Genomic DNA, 18,724 nt, shown 5'->3' with positions numbered 1-18,724 from the left:
ATAGGGGAACAATGAGAACAATCCTTGAATCTTGGATTCAGACATTCTTAGTGGACTTGATCGTCAATTAAGAGTGGACAAGTCAGATGCAGCAGACTGCTGTCCGCTGGCTAACATGCCGCAGAAAGCGGTACCAGTTAATTGCACCGGGCACTGGCCTGCCATTGAATTCACCACCCCCACCCCCACTCCAGGATGTTTTTGTCTCACAGGCATACCTCCATCAGGTTTGGCAGAAAAGGGGATTCCCAGATCTGAGCCTGTAACTGGTCCTACTGCTCTGACCCTCCCTCATGCCTGGCCTCAGTGCTACTCTGTACCTCTGTGGGTGGCACCCTATGGGAAGGGCCGAGGCTGGCCAATCAACGCAGCAAAAGGAACTTCGTTTTCTTCTGGCCTCACCTGGGAGAGACACTATGAGTTCTTTCAGAGCTGATCTCTATCTTTCCCTACTTCTACCCCCAAATTCCACTCCCCAACTTCTTTCCAGCAGAAGAGCAAGAGATACTCATCTTTATTTTCCAGGTTCATGCCTTCATACTATTAACCCTTTGAATAGTGAATTTTTTTCATGCTTGCTGACTCCCAGGAGTGAGTTTTTTTTTCAAAATATAAAATTAGTTCCAGCTCCAGTTTTATTAACTTAAAATCATGTTTGATTAATAACCAAGTTATGGAAACAACAAGAACATACATTTGCCTTTTTGTAATGTTGCCTTACACATTTTTTAAATAAAAATTTTTGTTATGATCATACTCTGGATGGTCAGAAGGCAAAAGGACATACATGAATGTTCATACTAATCAAAAGGTTAAACTTACCCTGTTGAGACCTAGATCCAAAGATTATCTCTGTCTCAAACCTTTAATATGTCTTTTCCTACATGCCCAACTTCTCGACCTGACGAGATCCATTAGCCCATCTCTCCCTCAGATTCCTCCCCACCCTCCCCTCAGCTTGCCCACCTTCCTTGCCCCTCAGTTGCATGGAGCAGGGACCAACACTCACTGACGGCGTTGGTACCGCTCTCCCAACAACCCACTTGCGTTTTGGCTTCAGTCTTCACTAGTGCTACTGATGATCTTCAAATCACTCACAACCTTCCAACCCGTGGGTGCAATGGTTCTTGTTCTATCCTCATAATGCTATAACTTTTGGACTCATGGTCGCGTCTTTTCTAAAGCATTTTTTCTTTTGCTTTCCTAATGACAACGTCTATGGTTCTTGAGGAGGGGACCCTCCAGGCCACTTACTGACCATCCAAGTTTCATCTTAGGTGTGCTTTCTCCCTCTCTGCCTGTCAGCACCAGGACCTCCTTGGGACGGCCTCCTCGCCAGCCCCACTCCCTCCTTCCAGAGCTGTAAACCCTCCTTGGTAGTCTCATTGCCCTCCCTTGGGTCCAGGTACAATCTATATGCTAACCACTTCCCAACCTGTAACTTCGAACAGACCTCTCTCGTGGGCCCTGAAGCCTGTTTATCCAACAGATGCCCCACGTGTTCCTCAAGTGCCAAATGTCTAAACCTGAATAAAGTTTAAAAATGCACTTCCTCCTGTTTCCAGCACAAGTGACCACTCTCCAAGGCACTGATCTTACCTGAAAGAGCCCTCTCAAAGCCATTCCCTTCTCTATTTGTACCTGCATACCCTATTGTAATTTTTTATTTTAATCTCTTCCCTGGACTATTTATTACTGTTTTAATTGGGAGAGGCCATCTATCTTTTTTTTTTTTTAACCAGAATTTTTTTTTTCTGAAGCACAAATCTAATAGACACTTTCTCTTTATAACATTTTTAGCTTCCCAGGGTCAAAAAAGAAAGTCCAATGTCCTTAGCTTCTTCTGACTTCCTTTTCAAGTTGGCTCCATTCTAACTTTCCAAACTCATCTCTTGCCATAAGAAATGACTTTGCAAACATGCCTCCCTCTTCCTGGAATACCACCTGCCCCTTTCCCACATGGAAAATGCACATCAAGGCCTGACCTACATGTCATTTCTATGCAAACTTCTCCAGGCAGAGTTAGTCATACATATTCTCTGTTCCCATAGTTTATAGTATATTTAAATAAACATCCTTTAAGAACAATTTTTTTAGTGCATTTCTATGTGACATTCATTGTTCATTAAATTATTTGTGATAGGCTATGTGTAGGTCGCTATAACCTTATTATCACATCTATAGCACCTTATTTATTTATTTGTTTTAGAGAGGAGAGGGAGAGACAGAGAAAGAGAGGAGAGAGAGAGAGAGAGAGAGAGAGAGAGAGAGAGAGAGAGAGAGAGGAGAGACAGAGAGAGAGAAGGGGGGAGGAGCTGGAAGCACCAACTCCCATATGTGCCTTGACCGGGCAAGCCCAGGGTTTCGAACCGGCGACCTCAGCATTTCCAGGTCGACGCTTTATCCACTGTGCCACCACAGGTCAGGTCCACATTTATAGCATCTTAAAGACACTGAGTCCTTGGGGGAAAGAACTATGCTTTAGTTATTGAAAGCCTCAGTTTTTAGGAGTTTTTGGCACATGTAAGTCACTTAGTATTGGTAAGGTGACCAACTGTCCTCCTTTAGGGAGGACAATCATTCTTTTGTAGGTTCCATCCTTCCTTGAAAAGTGTCCCCCTACATGTCCTCCTTTTTGATATTGAAAGACTAATCTGTAAATGTCTGTATTCGATTGATGCAGAGTCGATCCTTTGTGTGTGATGTGATTTATTTGTATCTAAATGAGTACTTTTTTCTTATAATTATTATTAAAAATTAATAGGCATGTAAGCATAATTTCAAATGTTTTTATTATGCATTTATCATATTATAGTGTATTATTGTTGCAATGAATAAAATGTTTCTTTTATATACGATATTGTTTTCTTCAATTTATTTTTGTCCTTCTTTTCATTGTAAAAATGTCGGTCACCTTAGTATTGGTTAAATGCTGGCATGCACGAATGCATATAAAACAGTGGTAAACACCAAGGGTACCCTGCCTTTAGACCGTTACTATTGACCACTGGGCCCTGCTATTGAATCTTGGGATATTTCTAAAAATGTAAACCATTTTTAGAAGTTTGAGATATATCAATGCAACTTTACCAATGTTTTCAGAAGTTCATTCACTTATATGTACTGGCATTGTGAGGATAATTATTTTATGGTTCTGAGAAGGATACTTAATTGCTCCAAGTCTCGGTTTCTCTTAATCCACAAACCTTGAATAATTCTACTTGTATACTACCTAAAACTTCCCAGAGGCAGCTAGCAATAATAGTTAACAGTGAGTTCTTTGAAGAAAAGTGGGCCATATTTAAATACTACTACTATCACTTCCTACTCGTATGATGTTGAGCAAGCTATTTAACCTCTCTGAGCCCCAGCTTGCTTATCTATAAAATGGAGATAGTAATCATACCTAACAGTAATTAGGATTATAAACTTTAATGGTAGTAAAATGCTTGGCACACAGTAAGGGCTTAATAAATGTTAGTTATAATTATCATTTATTGTGAGGTAATAAATATAGACAGAACAGAGAAGGCATCAGGAACACACAAGTCAATCATATAGATAATAATGCCTCAGAGTTGTTTAAAATTCTATACATTTACAAAGTGCTCATACTTTCTAGATTCTCAGATACCACATAAAGGTTCAGGAAATGTACTAAATATGAATTGACTATGTTTAAATGTCCAGAGTCAGTAAAATCAGTATTTATTCTCAGAAATGAAATCCCCTTGTTAGAAAGGAAGCCAGTCTGTCCTTTACATTAGCCCAGGATAAAAGGGTAACAGCGAGGTACCTGGGAGAACTCCAGTTATTGACATCATTGACCTATAAACATAGCCCCTTCAGCATGATACACAGCACGTCAGGCCCCTATTTTTATAAAATTGCTATTACCAATGCCTTTCAATTCTGAGTGCTCAAATGAGAGCAATTCATAGTTCAGATAATCTGCCAATGAGGAAAACTAATTTCAAAATATTTGATCGTAAAAGTTGTCCTCAGCTTTTCCAGAGATAATTTAGTCAAATAGTATCAGATAATCTGAAGGCAGCTTTAGCAGGAAATTGCTTGGGACTCCATCTAGGCAGCCTCCATTTGCACTTACATAAATGTACTGCGAGTCCAGGAGGCTCTGACAGTCTGCCATGTGTGATTTCATTCCATAGCCCACCTACTTCACCATCAAAAGTTATATCCTTTGAAGCATTGCCAGAATTGCTTTACCCCAGTAGATATGCTAGATGTGCCCTTTAAAAGCCATATCATTTCTTTTCTACTTTGACTAGTTCAGGGTAGCATCTGCTCAACTAAATTCCTTTGAAGGTTAAAAATAAAATAACCTACATCTCTCAGGCTCCCTTCCCCTCCCCTCCTCTAGTGCTTATGAGAAAATGTCCAGCGTTGAATGAATTACAGAGAGCACACATTTTAAAAAAGAAGGAACCTGAGAAATCACCCCTTTGTTTCACATTTCAGACAAATTAAGATCCAGGTTTCTCGAAGGTCACTGGCCTGATTCGTCGCAGAGGCAAGACCAGAGCCAGGTCTCCTGGGTCCCAGTCCAAACGCCGTGCCCTGCTACTCCAAAGACGGAATGCCTGACAGACAAAAGGATCAAACCGGAAGCCGACAGCACCGCCCATGGAGTGTCTTACTTTTATAAACAGAAAATAAATGCTGGATTCCATCTCCAGAAAAACATTTGCGTTTTAGAAAACGTCAGACTTGCCACCTTGTCTCCTCAGTGCTGCTGCTGACAGTTGCAGGCAGTTATCACACTGTTGTGACTTGGAAGCTGATGCCCCAAAACAGATCAAAATTAGTAACATCATGATTCAGGATTGTCTGTTTTCCCCTCAGCTTGCTAATCTATGCTTCTTTTATAATTATTTTAAAAAGGCACTATCTGATTTTCTGAGCACCGTCCCAGGTGCTCTCGGCGATAATGAATGGATAAACATATCATCTAATGTCACAGAGCAGTTGTGACATTTTAGAAACCTCTTCAGTTTAACTCTTCTCATTTCCATGTATGTTACACCCAGGGTTACAGGCCTGTGTTTTTACCAGAGAACTGAACGAGTCCCAGTAATTGCGTGATTTACTTGTCTGCTCAAGTGAAAAGGTTTTGGAAGGCAGGGAAATGGCACAGTCCTTTCCTGGTCTTTGCAAACCCTAGGATGTCCTATGAACTGGAAAAATTATGTTTTCTTTTTTGCTTTTTTTCAATGTCAGGGAGATTAGTTCCCAGTCTCACCTCTTCTATTCCTCAAATTTGTATGTTTTGTCCTTAGGGATGTGCAGACTTGTAATTCACATGGGTGTGTAAGTGGGACATCACGAGAGTGCCAGACCTCTGCTGCCCAACAGTTTGAAGCGATCCTGGACTAACAGCTTGCCTTCTTTTCCCTCATCCAGCTGACCAGGTAGCAGACAACATTACTGCCGCACCTGGCGGCAAGGCTGAGGAGCTGCCCAGGCTTACTGAGCGGTTTGCCCTGCTTGCCCTAAAAACGTTATCTGCCAACAGAACTGCAACGTCCACATGGTCATCCCTGATTGAGCTTAAAGTGGAATGCCTCTGAATGCTTTCAATTTTTTGTGCCTCTCTCTTTCTTTCACTTTCTTTTGATTTTCTCAAGTAGATTATGAATATCTGCATAGATAACTGAAAAGCAAGAAACAAACTAACCACTTAAAGGAATACTTCTTAGTATAGATAATCTTTAGTCATTTACAATTTTGCTAATCTCAACTTTCTTAAAAAAAAGCAAGCCTGTACATTTCATGGGGAAGATTCAGTTCCTGTTTTCTGGAAACATTTCTCAGCGTCTCATATATATACACACAAATACATTCTGGGAAAGTGATTTTTAAGCTTCAAAAAGTACCAAGTTTAACAATTAGGGACTTGATTAACCAAGTATAAGCATCTAATAAAATACAATAGGAACAGCCACCTGAATGTCAAGACAGATTATAGAATGATAATAAAACACAGAGGTTCACGGCACTGTCTCCTGAGTGTATGCTCCTCACAGCTTTAGCTTTTTCCTGATTGAGAGGGCATTTCCTATTGTTTCCTTGGCAGGGCATTGCTAAAGGGATTGCCTGTGGTTCTAAAATAATGCTTCTTTTGGGGACAAAGGCCAAAAGGGAGGTAGTGCACAAAGCTTGCTTCACCAAAACCTAGATGAAAAGCTAAATGGCACCTAGGATTCTTTGCCTGATGTTGGAATGCTGTGTTACTGACATGCTCCTGAGATCCACCAAATGCCACGCTTGGCACATAGGTGTTCTTTTGTCATCTCTGCCAAGGGCCTTAACTGGCCCAGAAGACATTCAATCTAAAACTAGTATTTTCCTTCCCAGGGAAAACTTCTTTCTGCATGCATTCTTTTGTTCTCAAAAAGTTTGCATAGTTATTGAAAGTAATAGATTTAATCTGTGAGCACATTAAAAATTAACAGCGTCAGAGGAACTTTTTGCTTTATTATGGAATATGATAAATTTGCAGTTGTAGGTAGCTGGAAGGGGTGGAGACCACCCAAAGGAAACCTGGTTTGCTGTTTTAGTGCAATCTCTTTGAAGATTATTTATATCAGTAGACAAAAGTACAGTGGGCACAATTAGAAAGAGACCAATTTATACATATATATATATATGCACACAGTGGTCCTTGAGATACAAACAGACCAACATACAAATTTTTTAAGATACGAACTGCGACTCAGTCCATATTTTTGTTCTAGATCTGAGCAAAATTTCGAGATATGAGTTGTGATTCAGGAAGCTGCCGCTAGTTGGCGTGTTGGTACACGGGTCCAGTGTCTGCAGTTTGATATACGAGTTGACTGACTTACGAGCTTAGTTACAGAATGAATTAAATTCGTATCTCAAGGTACCACTGTATACATATAGTTAGGCATGTACATCTAAATCATTGGAACAATTCTTACCAGTCTCTTTAAAAATGACTATTTAGAAACTAGAGACTATCTTTTTGGACTGTCATCCAAAGGGAACAGAGAGAGTAAGAAGAGGGAAAAGCCAAGGGGCGTTGGCTGTCTCAAACCAGCATCACTCTTCAGGCTATCAGCCTACTTCTAGAACTTGTGCAAAAAACGTGAAGTCAATTTCCTTATTATATTCCAACTGAAATTGTTGCCATGTTACTCCTAACATGAAAACCATGTCTTCTTATGTAAGAGCTAAAACCCAATATAAATTGAATGTGTATGTGCAGAAATGAAATTTGGATTTCCCCCGAATTTAACGGTTTTGTGACCTCCTCCTAGGAGGTCAAGTTATTTCTTATTCTTCATATGAGCAGTTTGCATTCACTCATCCCACTCATAGGGTCCAGGCTAACTGAGGAAGGCTCACTGGCTTAGGTGCAGAGCTATTATTTTGCATATATCTCCTGTATAAGTACCACATTATAGATAGAAATTATCTTACTTTCCAACTTTGCATAATAAAATAAGCCATTAAATTAATACTATATAGAAAATACTGCTTGTCAGGCAAAGAAATGTACATTGCTTTCCAGAAAACCAGGGACATTACATTGCCAATGCCTACATGAATAATACATGGGTTAATTCAAAAAAACACCGTTTCATTATTTAAAAATGAATAAATTACGGACTTAGAATGATGACTAAATTTTCTTCTCCATCTTACATTTGCTCATGCTCTACCTTAAAAAATGAATATGAAAATGCTATTTTATCCACACACATCAAACAAGCTAGCTCCTCAGAAGTTTTTTTTCCTGACTTTAGATTTCCTGATCCCAAAGAAAGGAGACACTTCATTTACTTTTTGTATTTTTGTCTTGAGCATACTAACTCTAGAAATTAAAAAGCAATGTGAAAGGGCTTTAACTAATATGTTTGAAATCAGTGAGCCTATTTTTATTGTCCTGTGGTTCTGCAGTTCAGTCTAACTGGAAAAGCCCCTTTTGCACACAGACTGTGTGTGTTCTGACGTCCATGCCTGGTGAGACATGTCCAAAGGAACAAATAAGAAAATAATGCTTGTATATAATGATGCAAATTTCCTCCGTTCTCTTTCAGAGATTTTGGTTTACTTTGAAAGGCCTGTTAAAAATCAGTCCCACTTGGGGACTGATGAAAACATGGACGAGAGAAAGAAATGCGCCAGTAATCAGAAATTAATTTGGAGTTAAAATAAGTAAAACATCCCCGTGCAGTGCATTTAGGCTGAGCATCAAGTGACAGCCGGCAGATTATTCTACCGATTTCTAATGCTGGAAATTCGGATGGCATTTACTAGCATAACCTTTCAACTCTGAGCACATCAATAGAGGCCGACAGTGGCTTGAAATATGATTCCTTGCAGATAGCATATCCTCATTCATCTGACTGTGCGGCTCTGTGCTCCATTGCACAAACAGCATCTCACCCACTTCTGAGAGGACACTAATAAAAAAGGCATCAATTTTCAGCTCTAGTACTACTGTGATCTCTTTATATGTTCGACATCCAACATTAAATTAAAATGCTGTTATAAATCCTACTTTCTGAATCTGGAATGAGTGTTGGGTTTTTGTCGCATGAGACTGCAGCAAATCTTGTCAAAAGCAAGGAAGCACGTCTTGTTCACTCAGAATTAATGTTGTGGATGAAAGAAGGAGGTAAGAGGGGTTGAATATGGTGAGCCGAGGGTGTCAGAGCCAGTGGTGACTGGAGCTTCATGGGGCCACACCAGGCAGGGTATTTGCTGTTTTCAAGAAGCAGCTAATCAAGAATTGTAATTATCAATGACAAGCTGTATGTCAGGAACATTGCTGATAAACAGGGGTGCACACACACATTCATATATATCAACGGAAAAATTTTAAGCATAAAGGAATAGTCAATTATTCCTTCCCAACAGAAAAATATTTTCTAAACACCAGTGGTCCTAATGAAGCCTTGCGGATTACAGCAAATCTCCGCCCTAGAGTCTGTCTCTGGGGTGCAAAGCCAGACGGCACAGGGTGCCAGGCCCCTGGGGCCACGTGGCAACATTACATCATTTTACAGTTGCATGAGAAGCACCTAGCATCATCGGATGGTGAAGGGACAATATTCTTTGAAACCAAGCTGCATGGATTAAAGCAGTTACAGAAGCTTTCTATGTGCAGACTGCAGGGGAGGAAATAAAAAAAAAACCTTGTAAGTACAAGGAAGAAAGAAAATGATTAGCTTTTCCCATTCTGCTAAAGATGGGAAAGCACTATAGGAGAACATTCTGAAATTTTTCTACTTTTCCTGATTAAAAAAAAAAAAGATTTCAGCTAACACAGGTTATCACCTAGAACTGTGTGAACTAAAAGGTAACAAGGGCTTCCACAAAGATACAGAGCGCTGAGCTGCGGTGTTCTTCTGCCTGACTCATTCATAACTATGGATGAAATAAAGAGCGTGTTTGCCTATCTGGAAGGGTGCAGTGGAAGAGAAAGAGGGGAAAGGCGAGCAGTTCAATATCTGGATCGAACAGAGGAACTTTTTCCCCCAAGGATCCTGCCGGGAGGAACCTTGACATGCACAAAGTCAGAACGTAGACAAAGTTGCCCTGGTGAGAACGATAAGGTCACCCATGGGATTGCTGAGATTATCTCTGTCAAGCACTCGGACAGCATGCAGTCAAATGATGCATCATGCAGTCATTTTCAGGGAGGGGGGTGGAAATCAATTTCTTCACCAGGTCGCTATTTGCTTTTCAAAGTGCCCTTGTAGGCCTTCACCACCAAGCATTTATCAATTTAAATGTTGTAAATTGATAATGTGCCACTGTGCCTTGTAGTGTTTCTGAATTATTTTGATACTTATATTTTCTCAATAGTCTCTAAACCCTCAGAGCTTCCACATTCAAAAGGGCATTTTTCTTTGTTACACCCAGAAGTGATGAACTTTTTTATGATTAGTACAGGAGAAAAATGCAGGCTTGACAGGGAGAAAAAACACATAAGCAGAAAATTATACATTTTCTTTTTTGAAAGGCATTCTTATTTAAAAGACTTTAAAAGGGGGCTACATAGTCATATTTGAGGGCTACAAGCATTCATTTAAAGAAGGAACCCAGGTTACCCTAGTGTCATATAAATTTTAAAAACCAACTGAAAAAATGCTAACACTGGCTCCGTCACTATAAATGCTCTACTGTACTGAAATAACCCCCCTTTTTTGCCTTTATATTCTAGCTATTTAGGATGTTATGATGCCAAACAAGAGTAATAACTTGTAAGGAAAGCCTGCTTTTTTGTTTTGTTTTATTTTACCCCACTAAAGAAATATATACATATATATCTTTTACAATCATGGAAACAAGAGAATTAGCCACATACTAACCTCAACTAGATTTGCATTGAAAAACAGAGTGGAAGCGTTGAGGTTTGCACTCTGGAAAAGCAAAAGGAAGACATGGCAGTTGCAAAGCATCTTTAACCTCCACTGATTTATTGGCCCTCAGCCAAGTTATCAGGGGAATCTAATTCTTCTTTATTATTCAAATAAACCACATTTGGCACCATGGCTCCCTTTCAGAATAGCTTCACAAATAGACTGAGCTCTGTCATTTATTTGACCTTGTACTCATGTGCTGTAGCTGTAATTTTATTTGCCATTCTATATAACAAATGCAGAGAAACCTAAAATATGGAGATGAACAACAGGATGGGAAGGAGTTTATGGTAAATATATCTGCATGGCCTAAAAAAAAAAGATCAAATTTAAAAGAATGTTTGCCCCTTTCACCTTCACCTCTATTAGCTCTTACTCTGCAGCCGCCCTGCCCCTTTCAGCAAGCTGCCTTGCAACAAGCCAATTTCTGCAGCTACCTTTTGGCTGGCTTACAACCACGAGGAAGTATCTTCCACCATGACCGGGACTTAATGAGAAGAAGGGAAGTGAGTCACAGGCAAGGTGGGCCCTGGAGACAGTGGGAGGTGGTTAGATGGCATTTCAAGAGAGGGCTTAACTGGCTGCAGGGTATTTCTAATGATGTCATGACAGAAAAATCAGTTAATTTCCAGTTTGGTCTAGATTTTATTCTATTTCAAATGGGGATCTATGTTAACTTGAAAACATTTTGCAGGCTTAGGTGTACATCAGAATCATCATCTCCCATTTCACTTTCAAGGAAAAATGTTTTAGAAGCTATGAGTCCTTTTTTTATCCTCTAGTTAACTGAGACCCATGTCCTCCTCCTTTGGCAACTATAAGTTAAATTTCTCATCAGTATTTAAAAGAAAATGCAGGGTGTGTCCGTGGAATAGTGAAAGCTGATTCACAAGCACATAAACCATCAAAATAGTCAAAGCTATTTTAGGTCCTAGATTCCAGAACATAACTCTCAAAACAATCTTTGGCACCCCAACAGCTGGGGCGAGGAAGTCCTCTGCCTGCCTATGAGATTTGCAATATGTATGTTCATGTTTGTTCAATTTTTATAGGGTCTAATATGTGGATTACAGCTTTGCTTTGAATGTGGACTCCACCGAAGCAAATCAATATGTATAATCCACATATTAGACCCTATAAAAATTGTATTTGAGATTTATTTTTCTCTTTCTGTCCTAGAAAAACTTCTCTTTCTTTAAGAAGTGATGCGTTCTTATTTTTGATGGTTGGCTATATTTCCCTTTTTGCTTTGGCTAACAGGAAACTCATAACTAAATCTGGAGCTTTCTCAGGCCACATATACCTCTTCTTATAAGATTTCATTGTGTTCTCCTATTCTATGGTGAAAGATTACCTACTTTTATCTTTTTTCCTTATAACCTAGTTCTATTTTGCCATTGTTTTTTTATTATATATGTTTATATAAGCTACTCCCTTAGACTCTTGATGCTTAAGCCTTTTAATAGTTGAAAGAGGTTTCATAAATGCTGGGTATGTATCATTGTTGCATTTTCAGTGTTAGAGGATACTCTGTCTTCTTCCTTCATGCTCACTATTGCCTATTCCATCACAGCTAGAGAGCAGAGCTTTGTCTGGCAGCTCTGAAGGCCATCACCCAGGATAGGAAGTCATTTAATCTCCACGTAAACCAAACTCAGCATCAATGTTTAGGGGTCCTTCTTTAAGATAAGGCCTCCTGGTGAGTCACTGAGAATCCTTTTTACTAAGGGAAGCAAGTGAACAGTATACATTTCTACAACTTGAAACTACATCTTGGATGAGAAGTTAACTATATATCTCTGGCAGTCAAAAGGGCGGCTGAAGAGGTTCAGACATCATCACAGAGCCTTCATGGCCATCATTACAACGACATGAAAATACTCTAAGGAGAATGACTGGTGGTGCACAGCCCCCCAACCCCGGCCACCAGAAGATGTCACACCCAGTGGCAGAGAAGAAAAATCAACTTTGGCTGTCTCTATGTTCAGCCTATACCACAGAGCTCAGCAGAAATTTCTCTACTTAGTTTTCTCAAGAGCTAAAAAAGAATCTTAATTCTTTCTTGAACATAAGCCATTTTGAAGCCACCATATTTATTTATATGTTGAAAAAAAATAAAACTGAGGAAGAACTATCTTGAGAGTTACATGTGCAGACAGAATTCTGCTCTAACGCACCGCCATGCTCCCGTACAGCTCAACAATTTCATTGAATGCATCTTTGAGGATACGGTTACTTGTCATCTTTATCTCATGGAACTATTTAAAAAGGAAAGGGAGGACCATAACTTTATAGATTCCTATCACTGTCTAGAATATGATGGAATAAGCCTGAAAGAAAGTTGTAGGACACAAGCCGAGCATTTGGTTCGTATTTAATTAAGGGTGTGTGTGTAAAAGCTTAAGTATTTACTTAATTACTTGGGAGTACATTTTACATTTATGTCAACTCATAAGCACCTCACATTCTTACAACTGAAGAGTGCACCAAGGACACTTGGGAGAGGTTGTGTCTCAGGAACCTTAATCTCCCAATTAGGACTTAGAATTTCAACTGGGTTGGAAATCTTTCCCCGAAGTTTTAGCATAGACTTTTTTTCCCCCCTCAGTTTTCAGGCATTTAAAAACATACCATGCTCTTATAAGATTCTTTCACATTAACTTAGAACTATTCTTAAACTTCAGTTCTGAACTCTAAAAACACACATTATTATATGCAAAAACCACTTTCTAGTGGCTTACCCTTTATCACTCCACCTGCATAATGCCTTTGAAGGACGACCTCTGTCTCATACCTCATAGCCTCTACCAGCATATTTGACCATTTCGGGCAACAGTGAACACATCCACCTAGAGGGCAACAGTGCAGGAGGCCGGCACTGCCCCAGGGAAGGCAAGATGCTGACTATTGATGTGCACTTTAAAACCCATCCCAGATGAGCAGGAAACGGCTGCCCGGGCACTGCCTGTTCCTGGGCCATGTCTGTGCAGCTGCTGCATTCTGTAGAAACCTCAATAATTTGACTGAGATTTTAGTACAAGATTGACTTAATCTTACAGTAGAGAAGCAGTGAAATCAACTGCTTTTAAGGAGAAACCAGCACAGGATTTTAGCCAAATTTTTCCTGAACAGACGATATTTCAGATGGCGACACTATTCCAGATGCATCAATTTCCCTGAAAATCCAATCCATATATGTGCATATGCTGTGCTGGCAGGAGGATGGGCTGAAATGGCCAAAACCCAAGAGCTAATATTCTTTTGGCCAGAATAATGCAATTATTATTTTCCTAGCTATCACTCTAAGCATACAGAGCCATCTGTTATGCAAAGCAAACATACACATCTCAATTACAGAAAATGCAGTTGCCTTGACAGAATTTGGATTACACCACTAACCAGGGCTGTAAAATGTGTTTTGAGCGAGTATATATAATGGATGCTTTTCAGGAGTTCCCTAATTAGCATTTACCTGCTTAAAGTAATTATTCATCCTTCTTTTTCACTGGCTGATTAAACTTTGTTGGATAGTCTGCATAAAACAGATGAATGTGGGCACTACAGAACAACAAACAGCAGCGTTTCTGCTTTTAAATGGTATTATGGTAGCACACCAATTTCAAAATTGGAAATTCCCAATATGAGGTCTCAGACAGATTAAGACAAGGCTTAAAGTCTATTAGAGGCAATTACAAAACCAGAGCTTTCAATGAGATGCAAGAATACTAATATTCAGTTAATAATAGTTTAGTTTCTAGCTTTTGGTTTATTGAAGTCCGCATAAAATAAAATTACTCTATATACTATAGCAAATATAGCTTGCATGTTCTTCAAGGAAGACTTAATGGATCCTTGCTTGGATTCTCAACAGTAAATAATCAAATTTGGCAGTGTTTCTCCTCCCCCAACCCTCCTCAAGGGCCAAATATCTCTCTTTATTATTTCCCAATGTCTTTCTTGATTTAACTCTTTTAACCCAGCAAACACACTAACAGCCAGAAGATTCCAGCCATGCTGGAGGTCTTCATAGAGTGGTGCCAACTTTCAGAAGCAATGAGTCGAAGTGGGTCCTGATTAAGAGGAGACAAATCTTATCTCTATCTTTAGCTCCTAGGGGCAACTGGATGAGAAGTAGATTATCCAACTTGGCAGGTCATATCTCTCTCTCTCTCTCTCTCTCTCTCTCTCTCTCTTTCTCACACACACACACACACACACAGTCCCTCAACCCAGACTGCACCTCTCCTCTGCCAAATCACCAGACGAAACGGGTCAAACTCAGCCAATACTTGTATGGATACAGAGATATCCAGATGTTCAGCATTTTTATGGAGACAACATCTGGATAATTAGTTGGATTGCAAGCTTTTCTTCAGGGTATTTGGCATTCTTTAGACACAGCCTATGTCTTGGAATCTAATAGAAGTAAAAGTTTTATGTTCCAGTGGAAGACCGAGAACTGACATCTAGGATGTTGTCCCTTGTCCCTTCTGCCTCCATTTTCTTTCCTTTTAACCTCTCACAGACATACATATGCATAATTAAACTGCAAATAATAAAAGGTCATCTAGCATTATGAAATTGTCTTTCAGCATTAGGAAGCATTTGCAGAGGCAGTGAAATATATCCTTACTGGAACCCTCCCTGCAACACATTTTAATGGTCTCTTTCAGCATTTCTTGACTCCAAATGTCTCCCTGTCATTGTGTCAGCTCCCAGGATAATGCAGGGTACTCCATAAACATCCAGTAATAGGACACAAGGGAAGTGATATCCGTGTGGCCCTCTCCTACCGGGCACAGAGGTTTCAAAGTTCAAAACAACCAAGGGAAGAAACTTCATTTGTTCTCAATAAATGAATAATGATCCTCAGAGGGGTAAGGAATGATGAGGGGGACTGAAGTTTTTGAGCACAAGCTTATCCCAAACCTTCCAAAATGACATAACATTTTCCCACTGACTTTGTGAGAAGAGTCGGGTAGATTAATCAAAGAATAAATTTGGCAATTAAAGCTAAACACAATATCCACTGAGGAAGGGAAAGAATGAGGCCCAAGGAGCCTCCACAATCACCACCAAGAATCCAAAGAGTTTTACTTACTTGTGAGAGGCCTAGGTAGATGGAGACTGTCTCAGAAATGTACAAAAATTTTCCTTCTTGATTTAGTGCAAATACAAAGCCATCCAGGGACTGCAGGGAAAAAAATAAATAAATAAGTAGGTTAATAAGTAAATATATGCTGGAGATTTAATTAGTAAGGGATCTGATATAAAGTAATACATATCAAATTAAAGACCATTATTTCCCCTTTGTGTTTAACAACAGTCCTAAGATCTTTGAGCATTGCATTATACATGAACAAATTATAGGTCCAAATTAAGATCAGAAGCTTCCCTTTATTTCAGTGATTTCCTTATGTCCCTGTCATTTTGATCAAGATACATTACATTCATGTCTAAAAACAGGTCATGCTGATTTTATGAGAGGTTGCTATTTTTTTTTTTTTTTGATTCAGTAGTTAACTGAGATTAAATCTGCAAGATTCTCCATTGAATAGCTGAACAGGAATATAAATTGTAATGCAATGAGAGAAAGAAGGTATGAAGCACAAGTAAAATCACCACTTGAGCTACTATGGACATCAGTAATTTGCTAGTTAATAAAGGATTATGTCTTCCCCACTTCCAGCGCCTATTGTGTTAGAACAAATAGAAAAAGTCAATACATTGTGGTGAGACCTTACAAATTGTGATCCCTTTTTTTTCTTCCAAAACTCTGTATAAAGTTTTATTGTGATAGAGCTACTTTCTATTATGACTCCTGAAATGGAAACTAAAGAAGAAAGGGGAAAGAAAAAAAGAAGGATGTTATACATCCTCTGTAACTCTTGAAACCTTTCTTCATTTTTTAGATGCAGATTTGCATTTTCAGTTGGATAAATGTTATAAATCATCATGGAGTCCAACTGCAATATACAATTCAAACTGAGAATAACTTAAACTCCTGTAATCCAAGTGCATTTTACATGTTCCATCATCCTTATGTTTTTTTTGTTTGTTTGTTTTCTTTATTTATTTATTTTTAACCAGGTAGATTACACACATAGTGCTTGCATGGGAAAAGAAGTTTAAAAGATTAGTGGTATTTAAAGAAACTGAGAATTTGGAAGTAACTGGAAACCCACAATGGGAACCAGGTTAAGTGACAACACTGTTTAATGATATAATTCTTAAATACTAAAATGTGGAAGAAGCATGTAAAACTTAATTAGAAAAATACAGTGTCTCAAATCTCAGCAGTAATTTCAGTCTCTTAAAATATTGAACTTTTGGAGGAGCGATATACCATATGTATTTATGTATATATGTATCTAAGCTCATTGGAATACCTGTGTGTATGTGTCTATTTATAAGTACATATGAAATTCAAATTCCACACTTCCTAATCTTTTTTCATAGCCCTGCTGATCAGACACTGTTGGTAGCACTGAACACCTCCTCTAATTAAGTGGGTTCTAAGAACAATTCAAAAGTCACACTGTATTGCTCCACATAAAAGTAAATTATGTGATAAACAAGCTTTTGGTTAATATAGTACAGTAATAATAGTTCATATATATTAAGCAGTATGTGCTAAGCACTTTGCATATTTTGTCTCTTTTAATGTTTACAAGTACCATCTGAGGTCATTATACTATTATCTACATTCTACATACTAGGGAACTGAGGCTTAGCAAAGGTAGGTGACATCCTGTCCCTAGGAAGTGGTGGAGTTGGGACTGGGAAGCTGGCAGTCTCCCTAACTATGCTGCCTTCCATGAAAAATAAAGATTCTCTAATTGTTATATGCATATTAATGAAAAAATAAATTGTAAAGCATTTCTGAAGTTAAAATATTTATAATAAGAGGCAGCCTCTTACTTGTCTTTGAATGATTTGTTTCAAATGATAGAATCCTCTCCTTAGTAGTTAGAGACAAATGGGAAATGGGATGACAAGACAGTTCATAAGTCACTTCCACAATAGATCACCGGATCATCTTTGCTGTATAATACCCTTCCTGGAACCAGCGATGGCTCAGGGGAAAAAAGACTACTAAAGAGAACTGGGTTCCTTTTTCTCCACAGCCTCTCCAACACTTGTTATTACCTGTCTTGTAAAAAAAAATTAAGAATAGAACTACCAAGACACAGAAATAACCAAAGGGTCCCTCGATAGAGGACTGGATGAAGATATGGTACATATATACTATGGAATACTACTCAGTCATAAGAAATGATGACATATTGCCATTTACGACAATATGGATGGAACTTGAGAACATTATACTGAGTGAAATAAGTAAATCAGAAAAAGCTAAGAACTATATGATTTCACACATAGGTAGGACATAAAACTGAGACTCATGGACATAGATAAAAGTGAAGTGGTTACCACAGGGGAGGGTCTAGGGCAGGGGTCCCCAAACTTTTTACACAGGGGGCCAGTTCACTGTCCCTCAGACCGTTGGAGGGCCAGACTATAAAAAAAACTATGAACAAATGCCTATGCACACTGCACATACTTTATTTTAAAGTAAAAAAACAAAATGAGAACAAATACAATATTTAAAATAAAGAACAAGTAAATTTAAATCAACAAACTGACCAGTATTTCAATGGGAACTATGCTTCTCTCACCGACCACCAATGAAAGAGGTGCCCCTTCCGGAAGTGCAGTGGGGGCCGGATAAATGGCCTCAGGGGGCCGCATGCGGCCCGCGGGCCGTAGTTTGGGGACCCCTGGTCTAGGGGAAGGATATAAATAGGGACAGATATATGGTGACAGAAAATGATTCGACTTTGGGTGATGGGTATACAACATAATCAACAGTTCAAATGCTACTGAAACATTTACCTGAAAACTATGTACTGTTATTGATCAATCTCATCCTGTTAAATTTAATTTTCTAAATAAAATTTTTTAAAAAAGAGAGGGAGAACTGGGCTCCTTAGCTTTGACAATACCACCAATCCCCATGGTGAGATATGACTTAGAGCATGGTACAGTGGAACCTTATATAAACCAGTCAAAAGTGGGAGAAGTTGCTTTTGCAGAAGTGTGAAAAGGATCTCATTCAACACATCTTCACCTCAAGTAAAATGTCTCCCGAGGATGATACATGAGGATCATAACTCTCTCCCTTTGACCTTCCCCATGGAGAAAAGGGTCTGGCTGGGTTTTCTATGCAACTGAAGAGCCATGGCCTGGCATACAATCACTGAGCATGATGTAAGCCATCTTCTCAAACCTTAAAATGCTACAATAAA

General features: G+C 39.0%; 1 protein-coding gene across 4 annotated transcripts in view; it reads right to left on the bottom strand.

Annotated features, from left to right (window-relative positions):
* Positions 1-18,724, bottom strand: part of NPAS3 (neuronal PAS domain protein 3) — a 923,046-nt gene that overhangs the window by 213,780 nt on the left and 690,542 nt on the right. For all 4 annotated transcript variants that reach the window (XM_066343094.1, XM_066343093.1, XM_066343091.1 and 1 more), the window contains one exon: positions 15,517-15,606. In XM_066343094.1, the coding sequence (XP_066199191.1) occupies positions 15,517-15,606 (90 nt within the window). The remainder of the gene's footprint in view (positions 1-15,516; positions 15,607-18,724) is intronic.

The sequence above is a fragment of the Saccopteryx leptura genome, chromosome 6 (genome assembly GCF_036850995.1).
Source record: "Saccopteryx leptura isolate mSacLep1 chromosome 6, mSacLep1_pri_phased_curated, whole genome shotgun sequence".
NCBI classification, from domain to species: Eukaryota; Metazoa; Chordata; class Mammalia; order Chiroptera; family Emballonuridae; genus Saccopteryx; species Saccopteryx leptura.
This window is presented reverse-complemented; position numbering and strand designations above follow the sequence as displayed.